The sequence below is a fragment of the Gadus macrocephalus genome, chromosome 16 (assembly GCF_031168955.1).
Source record: "Gadus macrocephalus chromosome 16, ASM3116895v1".
Taxonomy (NCBI): Eukaryota; Metazoa; Chordata; class Actinopteri; order Gadiformes; family Gadidae; genus Gadus; species Gadus macrocephalus.
Window position 1 is genome coordinate 19306637 of NC_082397.1, and position 20670 is coordinate 19327306.

A 20670-nucleotide genomic window follows, 5' to 3' on the forward strand; every position below is an offset into this window, starting at 1 on the left:
CAAACAAACTTTAGAAAATTATTTTTTGACTATTCATTAAATTTTAATTAGTCTACTAGTAAATTATATTACCAAAACGACATAGTATTACACACAAGCACAGACGAATAAACCTTGACGTAGAAAATGTCTAGATTTTCTGATTCTGTTAGTTTCCAAATATATTCAAGAGCAAAACATTTTATTACCAACACTGGAATAGTTTGATTTGTATATTATACAGAAATTAACTGCTTTACAAAAACAAAAATTATACAATATCACATGTATGTACAGTGTAGTAAATATACCATCTCAAATTGTACACAAAGTATTTACAATTGTCACACAAACTGCATTTAAAACAAAAAAGTCTTACCAATACTTTACATACATTGGATTTTGCATAACACCAAATAAAACATGCCACATTTGGGGTTTTTCTATACAAAATCCTGACTAAAATTAGTGCAAGTCAACCACTTGATCAAGCGCTAACGCCTTCCTAATTCTTGAAATTCTACAAGTCAAATAAAAGCATGGAAGATTTAGCAAACTTAAAATATGCTGCAGAATAAAACATAGTTGAATTGATTTTGTCTGAAATCTATACAATTATTTAAAAAGAAATGCAAATCTTCCTAGTCATTTACTGCTACAATGAAATGTGGGAAAGAACCACTTCTAGATCATGTAACGTTCAATGCAATAGAACATAAATCGCGATTCAATTTTGTAATGAAGCATTTCGATTCATTTGATTGATGGACCTAAAATTATATTGATACAAGGGTTTGTGTTTTACACCCGAGGCCTGAAATATTTCCTATTTGGGTGAAAAACGGCTAACTAATCTAGAATGCAGTACCATTTTGTATATTTAAGTATAGAGGAGAGACATAGCTACATTTAAGATTGTTAGTAAATGAGCACAGCAAAAATACTGCAAAAACACAGGACTAATGACTTAAAGAAAGGGCTTCAACAAAGACCAAAATTACCCAAATGACAACATTGGGTCTTTTTACCTTAATGTAATCAAACGTGACATTGTAACAATGTATCAACAATTTACGGTCAAGGGGATTTAAGGCAAATTTAACGTTTAAAGGCATAAGCTTTTTTTTGCCTTCATCAGATGTCCATTTGCCGCATTACTGTAAGTCGCAAATATATTCATTCTTCATGAGACTTCTAGTTTTTAATTTAATTGTACAATTATATTCCCTTTTCATGATTATTCCAACCTAAAATCATTTTTAAATAAAAAGTATTTCTCATAAGGATATCTCCATTCCCTTTCAGTACTCAGCCAAAGCAGCTCTTAAATATGATTTTTTTTTTTTTCACCTCAAATACACATGGTACATCGTTCAAAAAGTGGGTAATAAATTAAAAGGTTGACATGCATCTGACAAATGAAATATATTCTCAACTTTACCAAGACAACAATAATTGGCTGCACAGAAAGGAGTGACACATTTATAACTAAAATTTGCTTCAAAAGTAAAATGCTAAATGTTTAAATTACACCATCTCCTTAGGATTTGTTGCCATTTTATTGGATTGACTGAATTCATGGAGTGTTACAAGACCTGCTTTATATCTAAGTCCAGATTTAAATTGTCTCAAACTTAAACTTTAACAGATTAAACACAATATATTGGTCAACCTTGAGATGTAGAGGTTGCTTATAGCAATACTGTTCCAATAGTCACCAGTAATTGTACATTAGAGTAAACCTAAGGCAACGCAAAAAATTGCACCATAATTGCAAGTTAACATGTTGAAATGGATCTTCCCTGTATTTGCAAAAATATTGAAATGGTGGTTGCCTAAAATGTAGAAGTGTGTGGATTATTGCCCATTAACAATGTTCTGTGTCACTCTGTAAACAAAAGAATATGCAGTAAAAAATGTTTTTAACACACACACACACACACACACACTTACTTTAGTACCTTTCCCGAGTGCTATGCAATTTATATGTTAATAAATTGACTAACTTTACATTAACATTTTTGGAAAGTGTTTCAAACTGATTAAAGTTTTGTAGTACTATCTAGCTGTACAGGATAAATACTTTCAGACACAACAGAGCATATGAATGATTGTATACTTGACGATCATTAGATACCATTGATGTCAGAGCTCTTTAGTAGCTATTACACATGGTGATATGGACAGCACAACAAAATAATTAGTACCTGTTCTTTGTCCCCTGTGAGGTTTAACTTTCATTTTTACAAATTATACACATTGAAAAGTCCTGACAAAAGGCACACCATGGATAAAACATTAACATCTAAAGAACCACGACCGTCTAGTTATACATATTCTTTTTTTATGTAAAATATGTACATTAATTAACAAAAAATCCAATCAAATCAAGATTGGAGATGGTTTTAGTATTCCATCAAACGCATTCCTCCCCATTTCTCATTTGGTCCATTTCTGTACAGAAAAGGTGAGATGCCTGCACTTGGAAATGTAGAGGTGGTCATGAGCAAGTAAAAATAATGATGCTTTGAATTTTGCTTAAGGCTGAATGGATCAATGAATCTAGACAGTTTAAAGTGAGAATTTGAACAATTCCTTCTCAAACAAATGTAAATGCCCTTCATAACATCAATGTCATGATCCAATATCATATTTCACATCCACCTCTCACTTAGTGACACCTACTAGTCAATGTCATTATTCCATAGTGCCTTGAAAGAGTTTCTAATGCAAAAGTATATACTGCACAGAACAGCCACCAAACACTAATTGGAAACATAAATATTTAGACTATGTTCCAAATATAGTTCCAATCTTTATATCCAGAACCCTGATAGTGTTTATTCCTTTCAGATTCCACCCTTCAAATATCAAAATTGTTGACAATTTCTATCCATGCACTTGTGACCATCTGGATCTTGAATGAAGCCCCCAAACTGATTAAACCACTAGTAAAACTGCTGTCTTTTAATGTTCTTTTTGCTAAACAAACACAGATAAAAAACATGGTGCCATCCCTCCCAACCCCCCCAAAAAAACAAACAGTAAAACGATAAGAAGTGCAGCATGATGTCTGGCTTAGAGGGCCCCAGCTCAGAGGGCCTTGTTTTGTCTATGTCGCGCTCACTCATACAATCTTCTTGATGCTCGACCTCTTGAAGCTGCCAGCACTGCGCTGCTTCTGCACCTGGGAGGCTGAGCCATGGCGCATTCGTCCTCCAGCTGAAAGGGCCGAGCTCGGAGACAACTGCACATTCTCCTTGTCCACACCTGGAGGGAGGACAATGGTGTGTGGACAATCAGCACAACATGTGGACAAACAAAGACCCATGCACAGAGGAGAGTTTTACATAATGTTTATTTATTTATTAATAATCGTGATGTTTACACATCTACAATATGCCACATAGCGATACAATTTAAACTGTCTCTTTGTGAGAACAACGGCAGGATTAGAGAGCTGGTGACTAGAGATTGCAACGCCAGCTTAAGTTTAGCCAGTGGTGCGTTCTCAAAGCCTGAATTGTCACTTTCGGGGAAAAACTCAATGTCTTAAGAGTTGTAGACAATACTACGTGAACATTTTGGTATGCAGCCATCGCTGAACAGGGCTCCAGAGTGCGCCTAATTTGGGCGCACATGCGCCTAGAATTCGGGGTAGTGCGACCAAATATTTTATTTGGGCGCACCGGTGCGACTGAAAATGTATCTGGTATAATTATTATTATTTATCTTTTTTACAGAGCAGAGCAGTCTATTCATAATATTGTAATAACCACGGAAGAGGCCGTGAATGAAGTATTGATTAGACAGCGATTTATTAGATACCTAATAAAGCGTTGGAACACGCAAGACCGGTAACAATAGCAACGCCGGTAAACAAACACGCAAAGCCCAATCCAGGGGCCTGTACTACGAAGCTCGATTGCGTCGCTGTATCACCATTGGTGACTTACGCTCGCAACCAAACCTGGTCGGGAGCAGCTTTTCAGCGAGTCTACCCGGAGATCGGCTACTTTGTCGGCGTGCGCAGCTTCCTAGCCCCTCCTCCGATAATGGCGTCACCATTTGTGGGTGTTCCCATGGACCTCGGTGCACTTATCGTACAGGCGTCTCTCCGGAGACAGAGAGTTTTTCGGGACAGAACCGATCCCTTGGCATTGTCTGACGATATTCTTTATGAGAGATACCGATTCGGCATTTATTTAAGGCATATATTATTAATCAATGGCGTAAATATCGACGGTGCAACGACGGTCCCCCCCCCCCCCCCCCCCCTCAACAACTCAAAACTTGGGTGCACCATAAATACGTGCTGGTGCACCCAAATAAAAAATGTAGGCGCACCAGTGCACCCAAGGAAAAAGTTAGTCTGGAGCCCTGCTGAAGATAGCAAGTTTATGCACAAAGAGAAAAGGGATATCCATGGAATCGCTCACGGATGGCATGTCGGAATCTAGATACATCCATCATATCTGGGCTTTCTGCTGCCAGAACAGACCATATCGGGCGGGTTAACATTGACCAATTCAACCTGGCCGTTTCCTCTTAGAACGAGGCTATGCCTCTGCAAGATGGTGTGCCTCTGCAAGATGAGATGAAGGCAACACCTTTAGCCCGCAAAGCCGAAGTGCATGCTGGATTTACCAGGCTTCTTGCCATAGAAACATTACCAAAATGTAATATGCAGTGTTGCAGGAACAGTTAATGTCATATGGAAATGAAACTCATAGCGGATACTTAATGTGCGATTTGATTAACTTCTCCCCTCTAACACTCCATTTTAACTAACACATGTATATCTCTGTGGGACGTAGAAGTGCCTACAGAAATGGAGTTCAGCTGCGAAATTGTTCCGGACAACATTGTCAGGCTCCTGTGTTTGCTAGGTTTCTCATTGAAAATAAATGTCTAGGGGGAAAGTTGCGGCTATCGAAAAAGGTGTCAAAAAATATTGAGCCGTTAAGTTTAATTTTTGTTAAAGCCATGATTATGACCTAGTCCTAATATATCTATTTAAAAACACAAAGCACTAACCTCTTTACTATTGAACTAATAGTAGAGAGGACTGCATTAATGAGATTGTTTCCAAATGGATATGCATACACGGACCTGGTGAGTGTTGCGATGTAGCCAGGGAGGTCATGGAGTTGGACAGGTTGAGGTTTGCTGTGATGCTGAGCTGACACTGACTGGAGGGTGGGTAAGGGGAGGTCGGCGTGCGCAACTGTTCTTCGCTGCGCTCCTCTTCGGCTGTGGGCAGGTAGCTTTCAACCAAGGCCTCCAGAAACTTGACAATCAGCTCTGCATAGTCCGGTATCTGGGTTTGCTGCAAAATGATGTAGTGATTAACACCAAGGTATTTCATATGAAGATATATGAAGAAAATATTTATAATATTTTTAACATTTAACATTTTTGTAGATTAATTATTTTGCACTGCTCCATGTAGTAATATTATATGTTATGCATATATATATTTAACCATGCTGCTGAACATGTTTTATGACGAATATTGTGGAATAAGTGTGTTTGCAAAGCAAGACAGACTATTCCGTTTCTTATTTTGTGTTCATTTTATGTAATTATCAACTTATCTACTTTGCTTAAAAAACAGTGCAGTACAGTGCCCCAATCAAATAATTATTTTAAATTGTGTATACTTTTAAAAATATAAAAGTAAACTATACTATTGATGAATATGATTTAAAATATAAACCCCTGAGATTCGTCAAATGAAATGCACGTGTAGTAACGACTTCCCCAAAAAGGTTGGTTGCTCTGATAAGGGGGCGATATAACTTGTTGTCATACCTAAACGGCCATGCCCCCCAACCCGCTTTATAAAAAAACTGAAATTTGGCATCGCAGCCTTATTTAACATGCTGAATATTTTCCCTCCAAGACCCATAATGTCCGCATGGGAAGTGTTTTCTGAACGGTGACTACATTTCAGATTCTTTAAATTAAATAAATAAGACTGTAGGGTCATGATTCATACCTTAGAGAAGGGGCCGGCAAACCTCCAGAGTCCATTAAAGCCAAAGCCTGTCAAATAGCAGAAAGATGGGTGAGGAGAGGAAAGAAACAAACAAATTATTTGGATGTTGTAACCAAATCACCAAAAATGGGCATAACAATCAATTCATTATAACAATGGTTCTACGAATATGTTCAGAAAATAATGTACTTTGTAGATAAGAGGGCTGGTACTGTGGCGGCGACTCTTCGTGGTAGACTACATTCTGGACGATGCCGTGCACCGGGTTCAAAAGGTTGGTGTCCTGGCACATGGACAGCAACGTGTTGATCTTTGAGTCCAGAAGGTTGTGGCTGAGAAAGATATTCAAGAAAATGATATAAATATTAGTTATTGTTCATATCCATGCTTGAATTCAAATCATAAGAAAGCTGCCAAACAAAGCATTTTAAGCCAGTTTATCCCATAGTCCCCAAAAATAGGAACTGCTCCTAAATTAGGATGCATGAGATTATGGTTCTTTATTGAGAAAGGGCAGCCCAGATTACATTAGGAAGAACTTCTCTAAACATTCAGTAATCGCTTTCCCCTTATGTGCACGGCCTTCAGTTGTTCAAAGACTGACACCAAAAAATTTCTATAGAGTACTAGCTATTAAAACAGTAAAATAAATGATCGAAATGTATATTTAAGTGTAGACCAATGATAAAAAACATGTTCTTAATTCTTTACATCTTGCTTGTATTTAGTCTCACATTTATAAGTATGAAAATGAAAGATTGATTCAAGGAAACATAAGTTACTACAGTACATACATTTCTAAAGTCAACTTTATCTTTCCTTTATGACCTGGCATACCAGTCCATCACTGAAGTAAATTTACGCCTATAAGAGCATCTTAAAGGACTTTAACATGCCAAACAATTTCACAGCTGAAAGCAACTCACCCCATACAGCCCTTTCATCTTATGGATGAATTTCGTTATTGAATGATATACTTTTAGTACAGTTACTTACACCACAGGAAAGACCTTTGGGAAGACAACGCTTGCCTCGGCTAGGTATTCGTATAATATACGTTGGTCAAAGTCATCAGTACTGTATTTGACTTGGGTGGCCTGGAAAAGCAGTATATTGTTACATTACAGAATCAAGTCACACTAATCAAATGAAATAAAATCATGCTAAACTTGGTGATGTTTGCAAACTCACCAACACAGTGAGAAGCAGAGCCTGAATTTTTGGATCAGTCAACACCTCCTCATCCAACAGGACGTTAGACTCTGACACAGAGACCTTGCGGAGGTGAGAGTTGCCCATTCTTTGAGTCTCTGCATGAGTTGGGTGATGAAAATGGAGATGGGAAATGTGTTCATCACAAAAAGAATTAATTGACAAATGCAGCCCAAAATTGAAAGTAGGAACCGTATTTCTTTTTTTCTTAGTCTAATCTACTGAAAATTATAGAACATTTCTTATCTCTCCCTACCTATCTCGTAGTCGGTTTCCGCCACGCGCCTCATCTTTGGTGGGGTAGTCATGCCGGACTCCATTTCAGGCCTCTTTGGCGCTTTAGAATCCGATATTAGATGATCAAAGCTCTTTCTCGTACCTACATATGCAATAAGATAAATGAGAGCCATAAAAACCAAGCTAGCACTTGCACAATACTGCATCATTCCTTATATTATTTAGTTCAATATATAAAATTCTTGCACAAGAAACAACATTAGTTAACCCATGCGAAAGGGGAGTCCTACCAAGGAGTTTCTTGGTGTTGGCCTGTGAAGGTTGGCCCATATCCAGGCTCATGGACTTCCGTGTGCGGGGGCTGATTTGGCCGACGGTGGGATAGTGGTGTGCGGTGAGGTAGCGCTCCGATACCTTTGGTGAAGTCCACGGCTGATTTTCCCGCAAGGTTCTGGAGAGAATGCACAAAGTGAGCTTGCAAAAATGCCTTCTAACCTTCAGCAAAAAAAATCATTTTTTTAGCGTTAACGAAATTGACTAACATTTTTAGCAGATGCATTATTGCACGTTTTAGCTCTGACACGTTTAGCTCTGAAGACGACAACGTCTAAGAGAGGGTTAAGCTTCTCGGGACACTTGAGGAGACCCATTTCATACACAAAAACATTCATAACACACCACACGTACTTGCATAAAAATATAACACAAAGTAGGTGTGAGAAGTAACAGCTCGCCTCCTTCTTAGAACTTAAAATTAGCTTCAAGATTTGTAATCATTTCATTGATGTGGGAAAAATCTCAATGTACAATAGAGTTTAGTATAAAAGGACTATAAAAAAAAAGAAGTTATGTCAATATCTCCAGTCACTTCAGCCTGAAAGATTAGTTTGTCATCATTTTTCTTTTGCCTCAACATTTCCCATGTTCCTCTTCACAAATTTCTTACCATATTAACTTAGCAGTGGGTTTCTCTAAGAATTTCTCTTTCGGTTTCGCCATTACTGTAGTCTACTGCGACCAAGAGCTTTGTGTGATTGTTGAGTTTGTCACAGAAGGGTAGGTCTATGCATTATAATGCATTCTCACTGACAATTCTTCAATGTATGCCCATAAAAAACATAAAATCTGATTTTAATTGTTATGTATTTTCGTATTGCAATGTTGGGTTACCATAATTTATAAATAAAATAAATATTTCCCGGCCAAGATAAATATTTACCGGCCAATTGTATTTCTAGCCGGCAAATGGACGGTAATTGTTGGCTAATCGAAACCCTGATATGTCTGCTGGAGGAATTTTCACTACTTAAGAAAAAATTCAACCCTTTAAAAAGTTTGCACTATACGTTGGCCTACCTGCAGCTGGGTTCAGCCAAGTGGCTTGAATAGGTTTCCATTGGGACAGTGTCCATGGAGAGGCCAGAGAGCAGCAATGACTTCCTGTGCTTAAGGCTGCAGCGGCTTCGGACTTCCTCAGAGACTGTCAGCAGAGCTAATATAAAATATAAAAAAATATAAAAAAAATGATGCATTTGAAAAAACGGTTAATTTGAAATTATCATTACATCATAGATATTAGCACATTGGTATGAATGAACAAAAGTGTATACATACCAGCCAAATAGGCAACACTTTGGGTGTTTACTTCAAACTTGTCACATTTCAAATGCTTGCTGATGAGCGCCAGAAGTGTGTGAAGTATGCGGACTGTTCTTGCAACTGTGGTGGGGGATGGATGCCTATAACCTAAAAGATAGAACATACAATTTGATTTTTTTTGTTTTCTCTTAAGGCTGTACTAAAAACGAAGAAATGCAGACTGCAATCTTTTTGCATTTATTCGATTGTGGGTAAGTGGATTTTAAGCAAAATATGCAAACTGGGAGAAATATTAGTTTAAATAAGGTAGATGAGTCATCGTTGGAAGTGTTCAAGTGATAATCCCACAATCAATTATCACAGGGGATAAGATAAAAAATGGTCATTAAATATTATAAAATGAATTATACGAACACACACACACACGCACACACTTTACCTTTGAGTAGATGGCCCACCAGTGCAAAATTGAAGTTGGAGCTGAAAGTCAATCCCACAAAGTGATCCATCTGCTTACAGTGCCACTCTAAAGGATGCCTTATTTCCATGAACACTTCCTCTGGACTCTGGTTAGTCAGAAAAAAAAGGGAAAAGGAAAAATTAAAAGGCTTCCCAGAATTTATCTGTCACAAACACAGCTATGCAATTCACATTAAGTTATAGCATTAGTTTTTAACGACCCCCCCAGTGTAATGTGAGATTGCCATTGATCAACCAGCCAGCCTGTTCAGTGGTCTGCATAGACTGATACATCCGGGGGTACGCTCCGTCATAGAGTCACTTTTGGAAATGGCTTGTAATGGCTTATTAGAGTTACACCTGGTGGTGTATGTACTTCTGCTCGCTACCTTGTCATTGAAGACACGCAATGTGTCCAGGGTGTGAAGGTTCTGCTCGAGTAGGGCTGTTCCAGCAGAATAAAGATTGACCTCATCCAGCTGCAGCACAGCCACAGCGACCCAGAACAGAGCCTTGTGCATGGGAGACTCCTAGTACAGAAAAACAAAGAAGGACAAACAATGGTTAACATTTATCCTTAACCCCCACTCAGCAAAGTTAACCACATGGATTTTTTGTCTTCATTGAATTCTAAAGCCAACGTATCATATTGATTTCTACCAACCGTGTAGACCTACATTTCTGACATGCAATTGAATGGCTGTGAATTGAAGGCTGTAGAGGGCCTGTAGAGTATCTTGTGTGTGTTTCTGCTCCCATCATTGTCATAGTTCTATTTTAATTTCTTCATTATTTTGTTTCAAGATAAAAAGTTAAAGATCCCCATTAGCACCGTGCATGTTGAGAAGCTGCCACTTTAAACTTTCTTTGAACATTCGCTCTTAGGCCCCGTCCACCCGGGCGAAAAACAATACATTTTCCTTTGATGCGTTTCAGGTTTATCTCCGTAAAGACGGATTCATTGCAAAACTGCATCGAGCTGTAGAAACGTTGTAGTATACATTCAGGCCCTTAAGGGAAGAGGCGAGCATGGGCATAAAGCCTGCGCGCTGTTTTACAAACATACAGTCTGAGAAGAACAAGTAACAAGAACAGCTCTTTCAGCTTCTTCTCTTCTAAATAGATTTGGTGTATGTGTCTGTCCGTAATCCTTTTTAGCTTATTTTGGTAGCGGAGCAACATTAAATACTGCCCTAGCAACTCAACATTATCTGCTGCAGAATCATCACAAGCATGTAGTCCACCATCATTGTTGTTGTCGTTCTGAGACGCCGTGGGCTAGCCAATCCCTAAGGCTAGAGGGTCGAGGGTTGGGGCAATGACGTCATGGTTTGCGTTTCAGGCGTCCACACGAATCCTAACACGAAACCGCATAGGCCAGTTTTTATTTTAATCCACCCTGGGACCTGGTTTCAGAAAAGTGCGTTTTCGGGCACCGTATCTGCTGGATCCGTCTGGACGGTCGGCTCAAACGCACAAGAACGGCTCTGTGTGGACGGGGCCTTAGTGTAAACCAATGGGGGCATCTGACAACAGAATTTAACCATACATTGTTGATGATACATTATAAAATTAACAAATTGTTGGACTGGCTTTGATTGTAATGCATTTGCCATACCTTGCAGAGCAGTGGTTGTAGCTTTGTCAATGCAATGACTGTAGCTTCTATTAGAACTTGGCTGTTGTAATTATCTGGCCCCTTCAGACAGCTCTCCAGACCCTAGATAAACATTTTATTAAAGAAAAGAAGGACATCAAGCAAGTGGTTATTGTTTCCGTATGAACTCTGGTTGAAGGCAAGTTATTAACAGCAATTTATTGAACACCATCTGTATTCTGTTTGGCACAGGATAATGAGGTAATGTGAGAAGACTCACCCGGTCTATGCTAAGCAATGGGCTGGCCTTACTGAGGATGCGAATTATTTGTTTGATCTGACCATGGGTCACCGTTTTGCTGATGCAACCAAACACAACCAGAGCCCTTGGCTGCAGAGATGGATTGTATTGAAAGGCAAACCTGGCCAAAACACACACACACACACACGTTATTCTCAGGCCGTGTAAACAAATTCAACAAATACAAAAATATTGTAGCAGTCCATACTTCTGTGCCAGCTCTGTCCACTGGTCAAGCCATTTGCAGCCTGGGATGTCCCTCATGCATGCCTGGTGAAGAGATTGAATAATAAATATTAAGAAAAGCAGCTTAAAGTACACTGACCAATGCATCAAAAGGAAATTGCAAGGAGCTCAATAAAGATAGGGAAAGACCCAACTTGTGATGTTTGTAAATGTAACACAAACCTCCATGATTTCAAGCAGGGCCTCAGTGACCGTCTCGAGAGAAGACAAGGCAAATGTCTCTCTCTCATAGGAGCCTGGGGAAAAGGAGCGGTCACGGTAACTGGAGCGAAACGCAATGACTGCCGCCGACTTCACCTTGCTGATGCCGAACAGCAGATAGAACTTCGGCAGACTGAACTCAGTTAGACTGAGTCGCAGCACCTGCTTCGTCTCCTCTGAAAGATTAGAGAGAAATCATCAGAAAACAAAGTACATATTTTAACCATTGTTTTTACAGAGAATTTATGAGATTTGATAGTCCTTTGTATATATTTTTCTTTTGGCATTTATATCATTAGTCTTCCCAATGTGGTTTGAGAGTTTATTAGTAAATAAAACATTAACTAATCAACTCTAAAGTAACAAGAAACACAAACAATCAACTGCTACACACTAGGTTTAGACTTTTAGGCAGAACAACAACGCTACTTAATAAAATAATAAATGAAAAGGAAAACAAGAAGCCTTTGAAAGAAAATAAGTCTTCGAGATTGCGGAATTGAGCTCAGGGAAGAGTCAGGGACTGCAGCCTCACCACTGAAGTTGAGCTGGGAACATGTGCAGAGAGAGTGAATGATGTTGATGACCAGCCCATGCGTTGAGGCCCGGAGGGAGAGAGGTCCAGTGGCCACCAGCAGCGTCACTACATGAAAGAGGTAGGGCAGATGGGCAGCCACGTCCAGAGAGTTGTTGAACGACAGCATCAACATGTAACGCGCCAGGATGGCGATGTCATCCCACATGAGGTGCTGCTCAAGTGTAGGTGTGGGGGACAGGCAGGTCTTATCGATGATCTTGCACATTCGACTGATGACCTAGAGAAAGAGGGAGTAGCCAGTAAATGTTATTCAATTGAGGATCAACGATTTAGGACAACTTTTAAACCACTTCCTCAAATTGTAATATATATACATATTTTATTATTGTATCTTCGACAACCTCAGTGCAACAAGAGAAAGCCTTAGTCCTTCTTAAAATGTTTCATCTTACACAAAAACACATCAAACAAGTCATATAAGCATCTTGCCCCAACTGTTTATTTCAAGGGATATTTTTCAATACCAAACAAACATATAGGGATTTTGTTGATTAAATCGCATTGCGTGTTCTCATGCTGTTATTAGAAATAATAACACTAGCCTTTAAACTGCGTATAAAGAGCAGATCCATGAAATCTTTTTTTAATGATATGTTAAATAATACAAATCTATATTAAATATTTTATTTATTACTACATTTATAACTAGGTTTACAAATACAAGCTTAAATTTTAAAAATAATCCAAAACGATTTAATTATTATTTATTGTAGTGGTAGTACTAGTAGTACAAGGAAATATTGCCAGAATTGATTTTGGATGGTATGATACATTAAGGGAATATAGCAATTCTATGACGATAAATTCTAGGTTAGGGTGACATAAGGACAAAAAGAAACAAGGACCCATTGTGTTGTCTCCGTTTGTCTGCCATGACATCAGTTGTGGCTGGTACATTTGATCAAAACAGACGTTAAAGTAAGAACCAATGCATCTTGTAAAATACCTTCAGCATGTCATTAGTTAATGTAAAATCAAAAGCCAATAACCAATAAATTCAGCAACTCAAATAACACTTGAGCTACATGTGATATTTAGCAAACCATCTTCACAATGCCTCCCATTCACCAAGATTGCTATACGCAATAACAGAGGCAAGGGCCAGGCTTTTGTTTTGTATGTCTGTTCCATTGTGGAGATTTAGCTCAGTTGGAGGGTGAATTGGTCTGATGAGCACACTAAATAAATAACGGACCATTACTTTGCTACTTTGGATATATTAAGTCAGAAACTGACATCTCAAATGTAATATTCTGGCAGTGTTTCCTTGAAGGGGTAAGTGTATTATTCAAATGTTTTTGTATACATGTGATGCCAATGTGTGGTTGATTGATGTGTGATAGACTTTGTTTTATTGAAACAATTTCATTCCTTGTAATTTGTGCAGCCTTTATTCTGGATTATATTGATGCATGATTCTATTTTATAAACAGACGTTTTCTTTAGAAAATAATTTACACATCTCTCAGGAGAGAAAAAAAAAGGCTATTTTCTCACCTTGCTTGAGACCAGTTTAACATTCCCTGAAGCAAGGGCCACTGCAGTATCAGCCATGACTTCAGCCTTGATAGAGCCCAAGCCCCCTGTAGCACTGGTCTTAATAAAGCTGTCCAAGACCACATCCAGCAGGTCAGTTATCTAAGAGCAAAGAAATGGTCAATAAGCATATTCACATGCTAAAACACTTTCAAATTCATTCATAATGTGACTTATCCAACAAAAGGTGATGTTTACTAATACAGCCAACATAACTTTGTATTACGTGTTTCAGATTCAAAATCCTAATAATAATCTTCTGTTAAACAATCCCACTCCCATAGGACCTGCCAATGGCTAGCTTCCGTTTGATGCTACAGTGTACATAACGGAAAGTGTTCAAACCTTACCTGTCCCAAACTCCCCCAAATCTTTGCCTGAATGGACGGGTACATCTGCTTCTCGTTGATGGTCATGGTGATGAGCTTGTCCAGGATGGCCGTGACTCGCTGCCGCTTGGCGTCGTCGGTGTGCTTACAGAAGCGCACCAGGTTCAAAAGCCATGGTGTCATGTACTCCAGACACAGGTGCTTGAGCTCTATACCTGAGAGGCAAATGAGGAAAACAAAGTGTTCATTCATATTTTAGAATACTTGATACAATATTAAGAGCCACCTCAGAGGAAGGTCAACTACAAGAAAAAACTAAATCCATGGGTTTACAAACAAAGCATGCAGATGCATTCCCAACATGCTGTGGCTAACCGACCGGGTAGCCAAAAATAGGCAGTGCCGTTCTGAGGGCAAGTTTCATCTAAGCAAAGCCAGGGTTCGGACGACCAAACGACCATATCTTGAGTACCCATGCTTGTTTGGTTTTTTTTATCAATGGAGATTGACTAGGTACCCAGTACCACCACGCTGTATTGATGGACCTAGTAATATGCATCACAAGTTACAAATCTATCCATCAAACACAACCTTAGTTTCCCAAGATGTGGTTTTCATTGGCAAACAAAGCCCACTTAGTTGTGATTTGTCTGTTTATATGTACGCAAAGATTATTATTTTGTTTTATATTTTAACGTGATAATAGGGTTAGGGTTAGGTGATAATGTTAATGTTTTCCCTGCCTACAATTTGTAGGGTAAATGGTAACAGCTGCTTCGATAATTTTGGTGGGGTCAATTGTGTCCATTTTGTTACATTCAGAAAGTGATAATATACTCAAATCAAACATGATCCTCTTTTACTTACTGGACTTGCTGAAGCCCGATATACACTCCTCAAGGAATTCCAATGTCAGATGAGGCTCATTGGCTGCCAGGGTTTTACTGATGGACACGATGAAGAGGGTGTTATTGGCTGGAATACAAAGGCCTGACGTCTCCAGCAGCTGGCCTTCAATCTTCAGGTTGAAGGTGCAGGTCAAAGCACACAGCAAATTGTAGGCTGCAGATCTGTTAGACAAAGTGAAACACAAAAAAAATGGTTGTAATTAATACAGGCCAGCAGATGACCCTTGAAAGGAAACACCCCAAAATCATTATTATGCAATGCTTTAACAAAATTAGTTATTTATATCAATATATAAAATTTAAAAAAATAGGTGCACATAAATGCATGCGTATATAGACGCAAATATATTTAGACATTGTTATTTTCACAAACAGTTTTTGTTCATAACATTTTTAATTGTGTATACAAAATTATATCTTGTGACCACTATGAGATAAAAAAAAAAGGCAGTACGATCTGAGAGCTCTAGGCGGGAGTGGTACACTATGTGTCCGAGACGCACAAGCCTCTCTTGGACATCAACCACTGCCCAGACAGAGCTCCACACATCCAAACACACCTTACTGCCAGCTGTCACTTCGTCATGACGTCGAAGACAATAATAAAAAAGGCACTTTGACATCAGAAAATAACCTGCTTTTGGAGCAGAGTATAACGTTTAAAAATGGGTTGCTGGCGACAGGCTAAAAAATAGGATATTACTCCTGTTTTCTCTGAATTATGGTCTTATTTCAGCAACAGTGATAAAATGGCATAGTTTACTATGTTAAAGACCATAAGACATTCTAAGTTTACAAAAATAAATATAAAAACAGATATGGTTCACAGCCCCTTTCCAGTAGACCAACATCATCTTTATGTGACTGACCTTAGGCTGGGGTCAGAGCTGCCCAGATTCAGGAGAGCGATGTTGAGCAGAGTGCCTGGGACATCTTTGGGTCTGATCTTTGTGTGCTGGGGGATGGAATCAGGCTGCGACAGCTCCCACCGTGTGCGTATGTGGATGATTGACTGCACAATGGCATCACACTCCTGGTGCATGAAGGTCAGCGGGGTGCCCTGGTTGGCCATGGTGAGAGTGAACTGACTCTCATCCACCAGGCAGATCTCCTCAATCTCTGAGGCGTAGTAGACATCGTTGAGGAACACAGGTTGGCCCAGGACACGAGTTCTCTCTGCGGAGGTGACCTGCACGGCTGTGGAGCCCACCTGACAAATGGACAAAATGGATTATTATTGTGTTCATTTTTGAATTGGGCTCAAATATTTCATTAACCAAATTATCCTTAGCAAGTTTGGTATGGGACATTATGTTGCCACCTTCCGTTATGCTTGAGATGAAGAAATCGGCATTATGGGAGCACTTTAAACTAAGTGCCAAAATTGTCAGCAGAAAATTGCATACCATGGGGGCAGATCGCTTCATATATCACTTAAAAATCTTAAGGAACATTTTAGGAAATGTGAATAGTTTAATTACTTAGCATACAGCACAGGTGGTTAGCCTGTGGGCCTAATCATGCAAAGTGCTTTAAAAATGTATATCATTAGTTGTCATCAATCAAACCATCTAGTCCTATAGTATATCAAATAAAATGTATGCAAGTATGTAAAATAAATGTACAGTCTAGGCCTAGACGGTTTGATTGATGACACCTACACCTCTATAGAGAGGTGAAGGTGTTTGAAAACTTAATTCATCTATCCATAAACGTGCCAATTTTTTTCAATACATTTTAAAATGAATAGCTATAGGAAACATAAGGACTATGAGAAGCTTGAAAAGATGTATTGGGGCAAGCCCTAGCTCTGTTTAAGAAAGCATAGCAGAAACTACCCACAGTAGTTTCATGTAAATATAGAAACAGATGTACACTTTCAAGAGCCAAGTAGCTTCAAATAAGTGCGATATCATTTCAGGATTAACTTTGCATATCGGTGGAATGGTAATGATAAGCCTGATTTTGTAACTATGCAAACCAAGTCATTATATGCAATGGCAATGAATGGATAGTAAGTATGGACAAATTGGATTCATGATTGAGTAGTGATAGTAAAAAAAAACAGCGAAAAATATCTATATCAGACACAAACAATGAAAGCTCCCTAATTACCTTGATTGAGACTTTGGTGTCTTTGTGGGCCAGCTTCAGTGCATTATGGAACACTTTGAGATCTTCCTCCAGTGCCAGTGTGGCTGCTGGAAGTTTCTGCTGGTCAGGCTCAATGTGCTCAGCCAGCCTGGCTGGAGAGTCAATGAACTGTAGCCGCTTGCTGCCTTTAAGACCAGTCAGAAGTCGCTCATGGTACTTTGTGTACTCCCGTACCCAGGTATTACAGTTGTAGACAAAGACAGCTGCAACATTCTCATAGGCAAAGCCTGGAAACACAACAAACCACTTGGAGAGGAAGTCTGTCTTGAAGCGATTGCTGGGCCCAACATGCGTCAGATCCACCACAATCTCATAAGGCTTAGCATAGTAGGGTTTGAGGGTGAGCAGGACATGGTATATGAGGAGGTCTCCATTGATCTGTCCGGTCTTGAACCTGAAGGGCAAAGAAGGGCAGACAAAATCATGGGTCAGCTAAATTAAACAAAAGCAGAATGCGTATTTTTTTATATCCCCTCATATTTTTTTATTTGTTATTTTGTTAACACAGGCCTGAAGAAACACTGAATCAGCCTGAGAGTGTCCATGAAGCGTGTTCACAGCATCTTATGAACTTTGGACCCACGATCGGCCAGGAGCGCACATAATTGAGGAAGGTTCTGCTGAAGAAGGTATTTATATTACATTTTATAAAATGATGGGGCTTGCAATGCATTTGACTTCAAATAATAATACACAAATTCCTTTCTTTATGCCAGAGCACAATGGAGAGTTCTACAACCTTGATCTACTCATTTCTACTGCTGAACAACCTGCCATTGTTTTTTACCACAACAGTTCAAGTTCCTTTAACAGGCTTTTCATCCACTATTGATAACCAAGATCCAATGGGTACCTTTTATCCTTCCTTAGACTCTAATAGTACTACCAATGTCACAGTTGCAGATTGTCTGATTGACAACAAGATGGCAATGGTAGCTATTGGCTCAGCTGTGGGGGTAATCCTTTGTCTGCTAGTCTCTACCCTGGTACTGGCATGTCAAGTACGCGGCCTACAGAAACGGATAGGTGCTCTTCGGCCTTCACACAGCAAAATGGACTTGGTGAGCAGTTCAGACTACTGGGGTTCTAGCCCACCTGAAGCAGGAGGGCTGGAGGGGCCATGTGATGCTAGCATAGTGCTTGAAGAGATGAGGCCATTCATCGAGATTGATACCACAGAGGACAAGGTGAACACACAACGGGAGAAAGAGCTTGAGCAAGGTGGAAAAAGGGCAGCATGTGACCCTGAAGTGGCCGAGCAAATGCAGATATCCAGCATGAGTGATGCACGTCGGGATTCCAAGGATCTAGAGAACACACCCTTGGTAGTTTAAATGGGTTGTGTAGATCAACATTGAAAATGCTTAACCACACAAACCAAGATAAGATTGCAACTGCTTATGAAATCATGACCTTGATCTTAATTTAAAAAAGTATGCATTTCTCTCAGCCTTCTTCCCTTACATGGCTAAGCCACTACTCTGGCAGCTAATTTTAGCTTACTCAATGTTAAAGTTGACTACCTTTTTTCAGTATAGATATATTCAAATTATACAGAAATATAACTCTTTACATAGAAATCAATGTAAAACCAATTGTGACGACTAATGCAAACTAATTCATTTGTGGCTTTGCTTATATTCCATAGAGCAGTGGTTCTCAAACGTATTCTTTAAAAAAAAAAAAAAGATATATTTTTTAATATATTTAATATATTCCGATATATTTTTTAAGCCCTGTACCCCCTTCACCAGCACAAAACATTTTTGGGAGAATTTTTTTACATTAAAAGGGTGCACAATTTAGTGAGAACATGCAACGTGCTTCATGCAACTGTTGGCTAATTTCTCCCCACAAAAGAAGCACATCTCCAGGGTAGGGTCAGAGCATGTAGAGGGGAATCCCATTGAAATATATTCTTCCTGAAATTGACATGTTGGTGTTTCTGGATGTGTGACCAACACAACATTGGATACAGTCAACATATAAACTGCTCTTTCCTGTAGGCCAGGACTACGTGTTGTGATGAAATGAGATGAATTTATATTATAAAATCTTTATTCAATTATGGAATTGTAAAATAAAATGAGTTCTATGTGCCTACTTAGATTACAGGTCCTGGCTCATTGTCAAGTGGAATTGTGATTGTTTTGAACCTAGCAAAATGTTGGTATTCATCTGCAATTCTTTTGAAATAAAAAGTCTTTACATAACTTTTAATCAGCCATTTGTGTACCAAATATTGTGTAATTTGCAGCAGTGGTTTTATTTAAAAAGTTCAATGTACAGTAAAATCGACAGACATTATGGGCCCTATTTTAACGGTCTGAAACGCAAGTGAGAAGCGCAAGTAGCTTTGTGGGCGGTTCTATGGCGATGTTGCTATTTTACCGGCGCATAAATGACTCTTGCGCCCGGCGCAAATCTAAAAAGGGTTGGTCTGACGTAGCCTAATTACCCGTAGGTCTGGTTTGGGCATAACGTGCAATAAACCAATGAGAGTGCCATCTCCCATCCCCTTTAAGAGCCATGAGCGCATTTTAATCGGACAAGTTGATATTATGACAGCGGATTTTCAGTCTCCGATGAGACAGATGCATAACCACATGATTTTCAAACTTCAAATGCTCAGTTTATGGCTAAATAATATGGCCTAATTCACACATGGAATAGCATTTTCTTCCACAACTTCAGAAACACTGAGTCCTCGAATAAATTTCGGCAAAGAAAACTTAACACACATATGATATGCGGCAACTGGGGTTCTATTTAATGATATACGCAACACATTAACAAACATAATTTCTTACCAGTATTGTATGCATTATCGTGTTGACTCTGCACTGCATGGACTGTATTACGCGTTACGTGTTTAGTTTGCGTGTGTTTAAACAGATGGACGCACACGTGCGCCCGCTTTCATTAATTCTTTTACACATACACACACGCGTGCGCACTTTCATTCATTCTTTTACACATACACACACACGAGCGCCCGAATTCATTCATTCTTTTTAACACTCACACGCGGTAAAACAATGTTTTCTAACGATCAAATACTCATCAATCCTAAAAGTTATGGGCTTGTACACGATGTCTGTGTCAAGAAAATATGCGTTTGCTGTGCTTGCAGATGGATTGATTTAAAAGTACAACTTATTACCAGCTGTCCTTTTCGCAAAATAATTTCCCAAGAATGTGTGGCTAGGTAGATGAGAGAAGCAAAGTGTATGCGCGAGGTGCACAAGCAACATTATGCATGCGCCCTTAAAATAGCATCTGAACAAGGCGCCACTGACTTTAAACCAGGTAT

The 20670-nt window shown here is 39.1% G+C and overlaps 1 protein-coding gene and 1 long non-coding RNA gene across 5 annotated transcripts in view; one reads left to right on the forward strand and one right to left on the reverse strand.

Annotated features, from left to right (window-relative positions):
- Positions 1-18: 18 nt before the first annotated feature.
- nf1a (neurofibromin 1a) overlaps positions 19-20670 on the reverse strand; it is a 70200-nt gene continuing 49548 nt past the window's right edge. For 3 of the 4 annotated variants that reach the window (XM_060075181.1, XM_060075182.1, XM_060075180.1), the window contains 22 exons: positions 17319-17751; positions 16073-16413; positions 15163-15365; positions 14317-14510; positions 13928-14068; positions 12368-12647; positions 11794-12008; positions 11594-11655; positions 11365-11506; positions 11106-11207; positions 9877-10017; positions 9468-9594; positions 9044-9175; positions 8786-8921; positions 7720-7880; positions 7449-7571; positions 7172-7290; positions 6977-7077; positions 6170-6312; positions 5981-6027; positions 5092-5308; positions 19-3249 (listed from right to left, as the gene is read on the reverse strand). In XM_060075181.1, coding sequence (XP_059931164.1) covers positions 3107-3249; positions 5092-5308; positions 5981-6027; positions 6170-6312; positions 6977-7077; positions 7172-7290; positions 7449-7571; positions 7720-7880; positions 8786-8921; positions 9044-9175; positions 9468-9594; positions 9877-10017; positions 11106-11207; positions 11365-11506; positions 11594-11655; positions 11794-12008; positions 12368-12647; positions 13928-14068; positions 14317-14510; positions 15163-15365; positions 16073-16413; positions 17319-17751 — 3703 coding nt within the window. In that variant the 3' untranslated portion in view covers positions 19-3106. Of the gene's footprint in view, positions 3250-5091; positions 5309-5980; positions 6028-6169; positions 6313-6976; positions 7078-7171; positions 7291-7448; positions 7572-7719; positions 7881-8785; positions 8922-9043; positions 9176-9467; positions 9595-9876; positions 10018-10058; positions 11014-11105; positions 11208-11364; positions 11507-11593; positions 11656-11793; positions 12009-12367; positions 12648-13927; positions 14069-14316; positions 14511-15162; positions 15366-16072; positions 16414-17318; positions 17752-20670 lie in introns of those variants that run through there. The other variant, XM_060075183.1, reaches the window with a different exon arrangement.
- LOC132474466 (uncharacterized) lies at positions 13335-19577 on the forward strand. Its single transcript, XR_009529661.1, has 3 exons — positions 13335-13705; positions 17866-17986; positions 18074-19577. It is a non-coding gene; the product is annotated as an uncharacterized LOC132474466 (long non-coding RNA).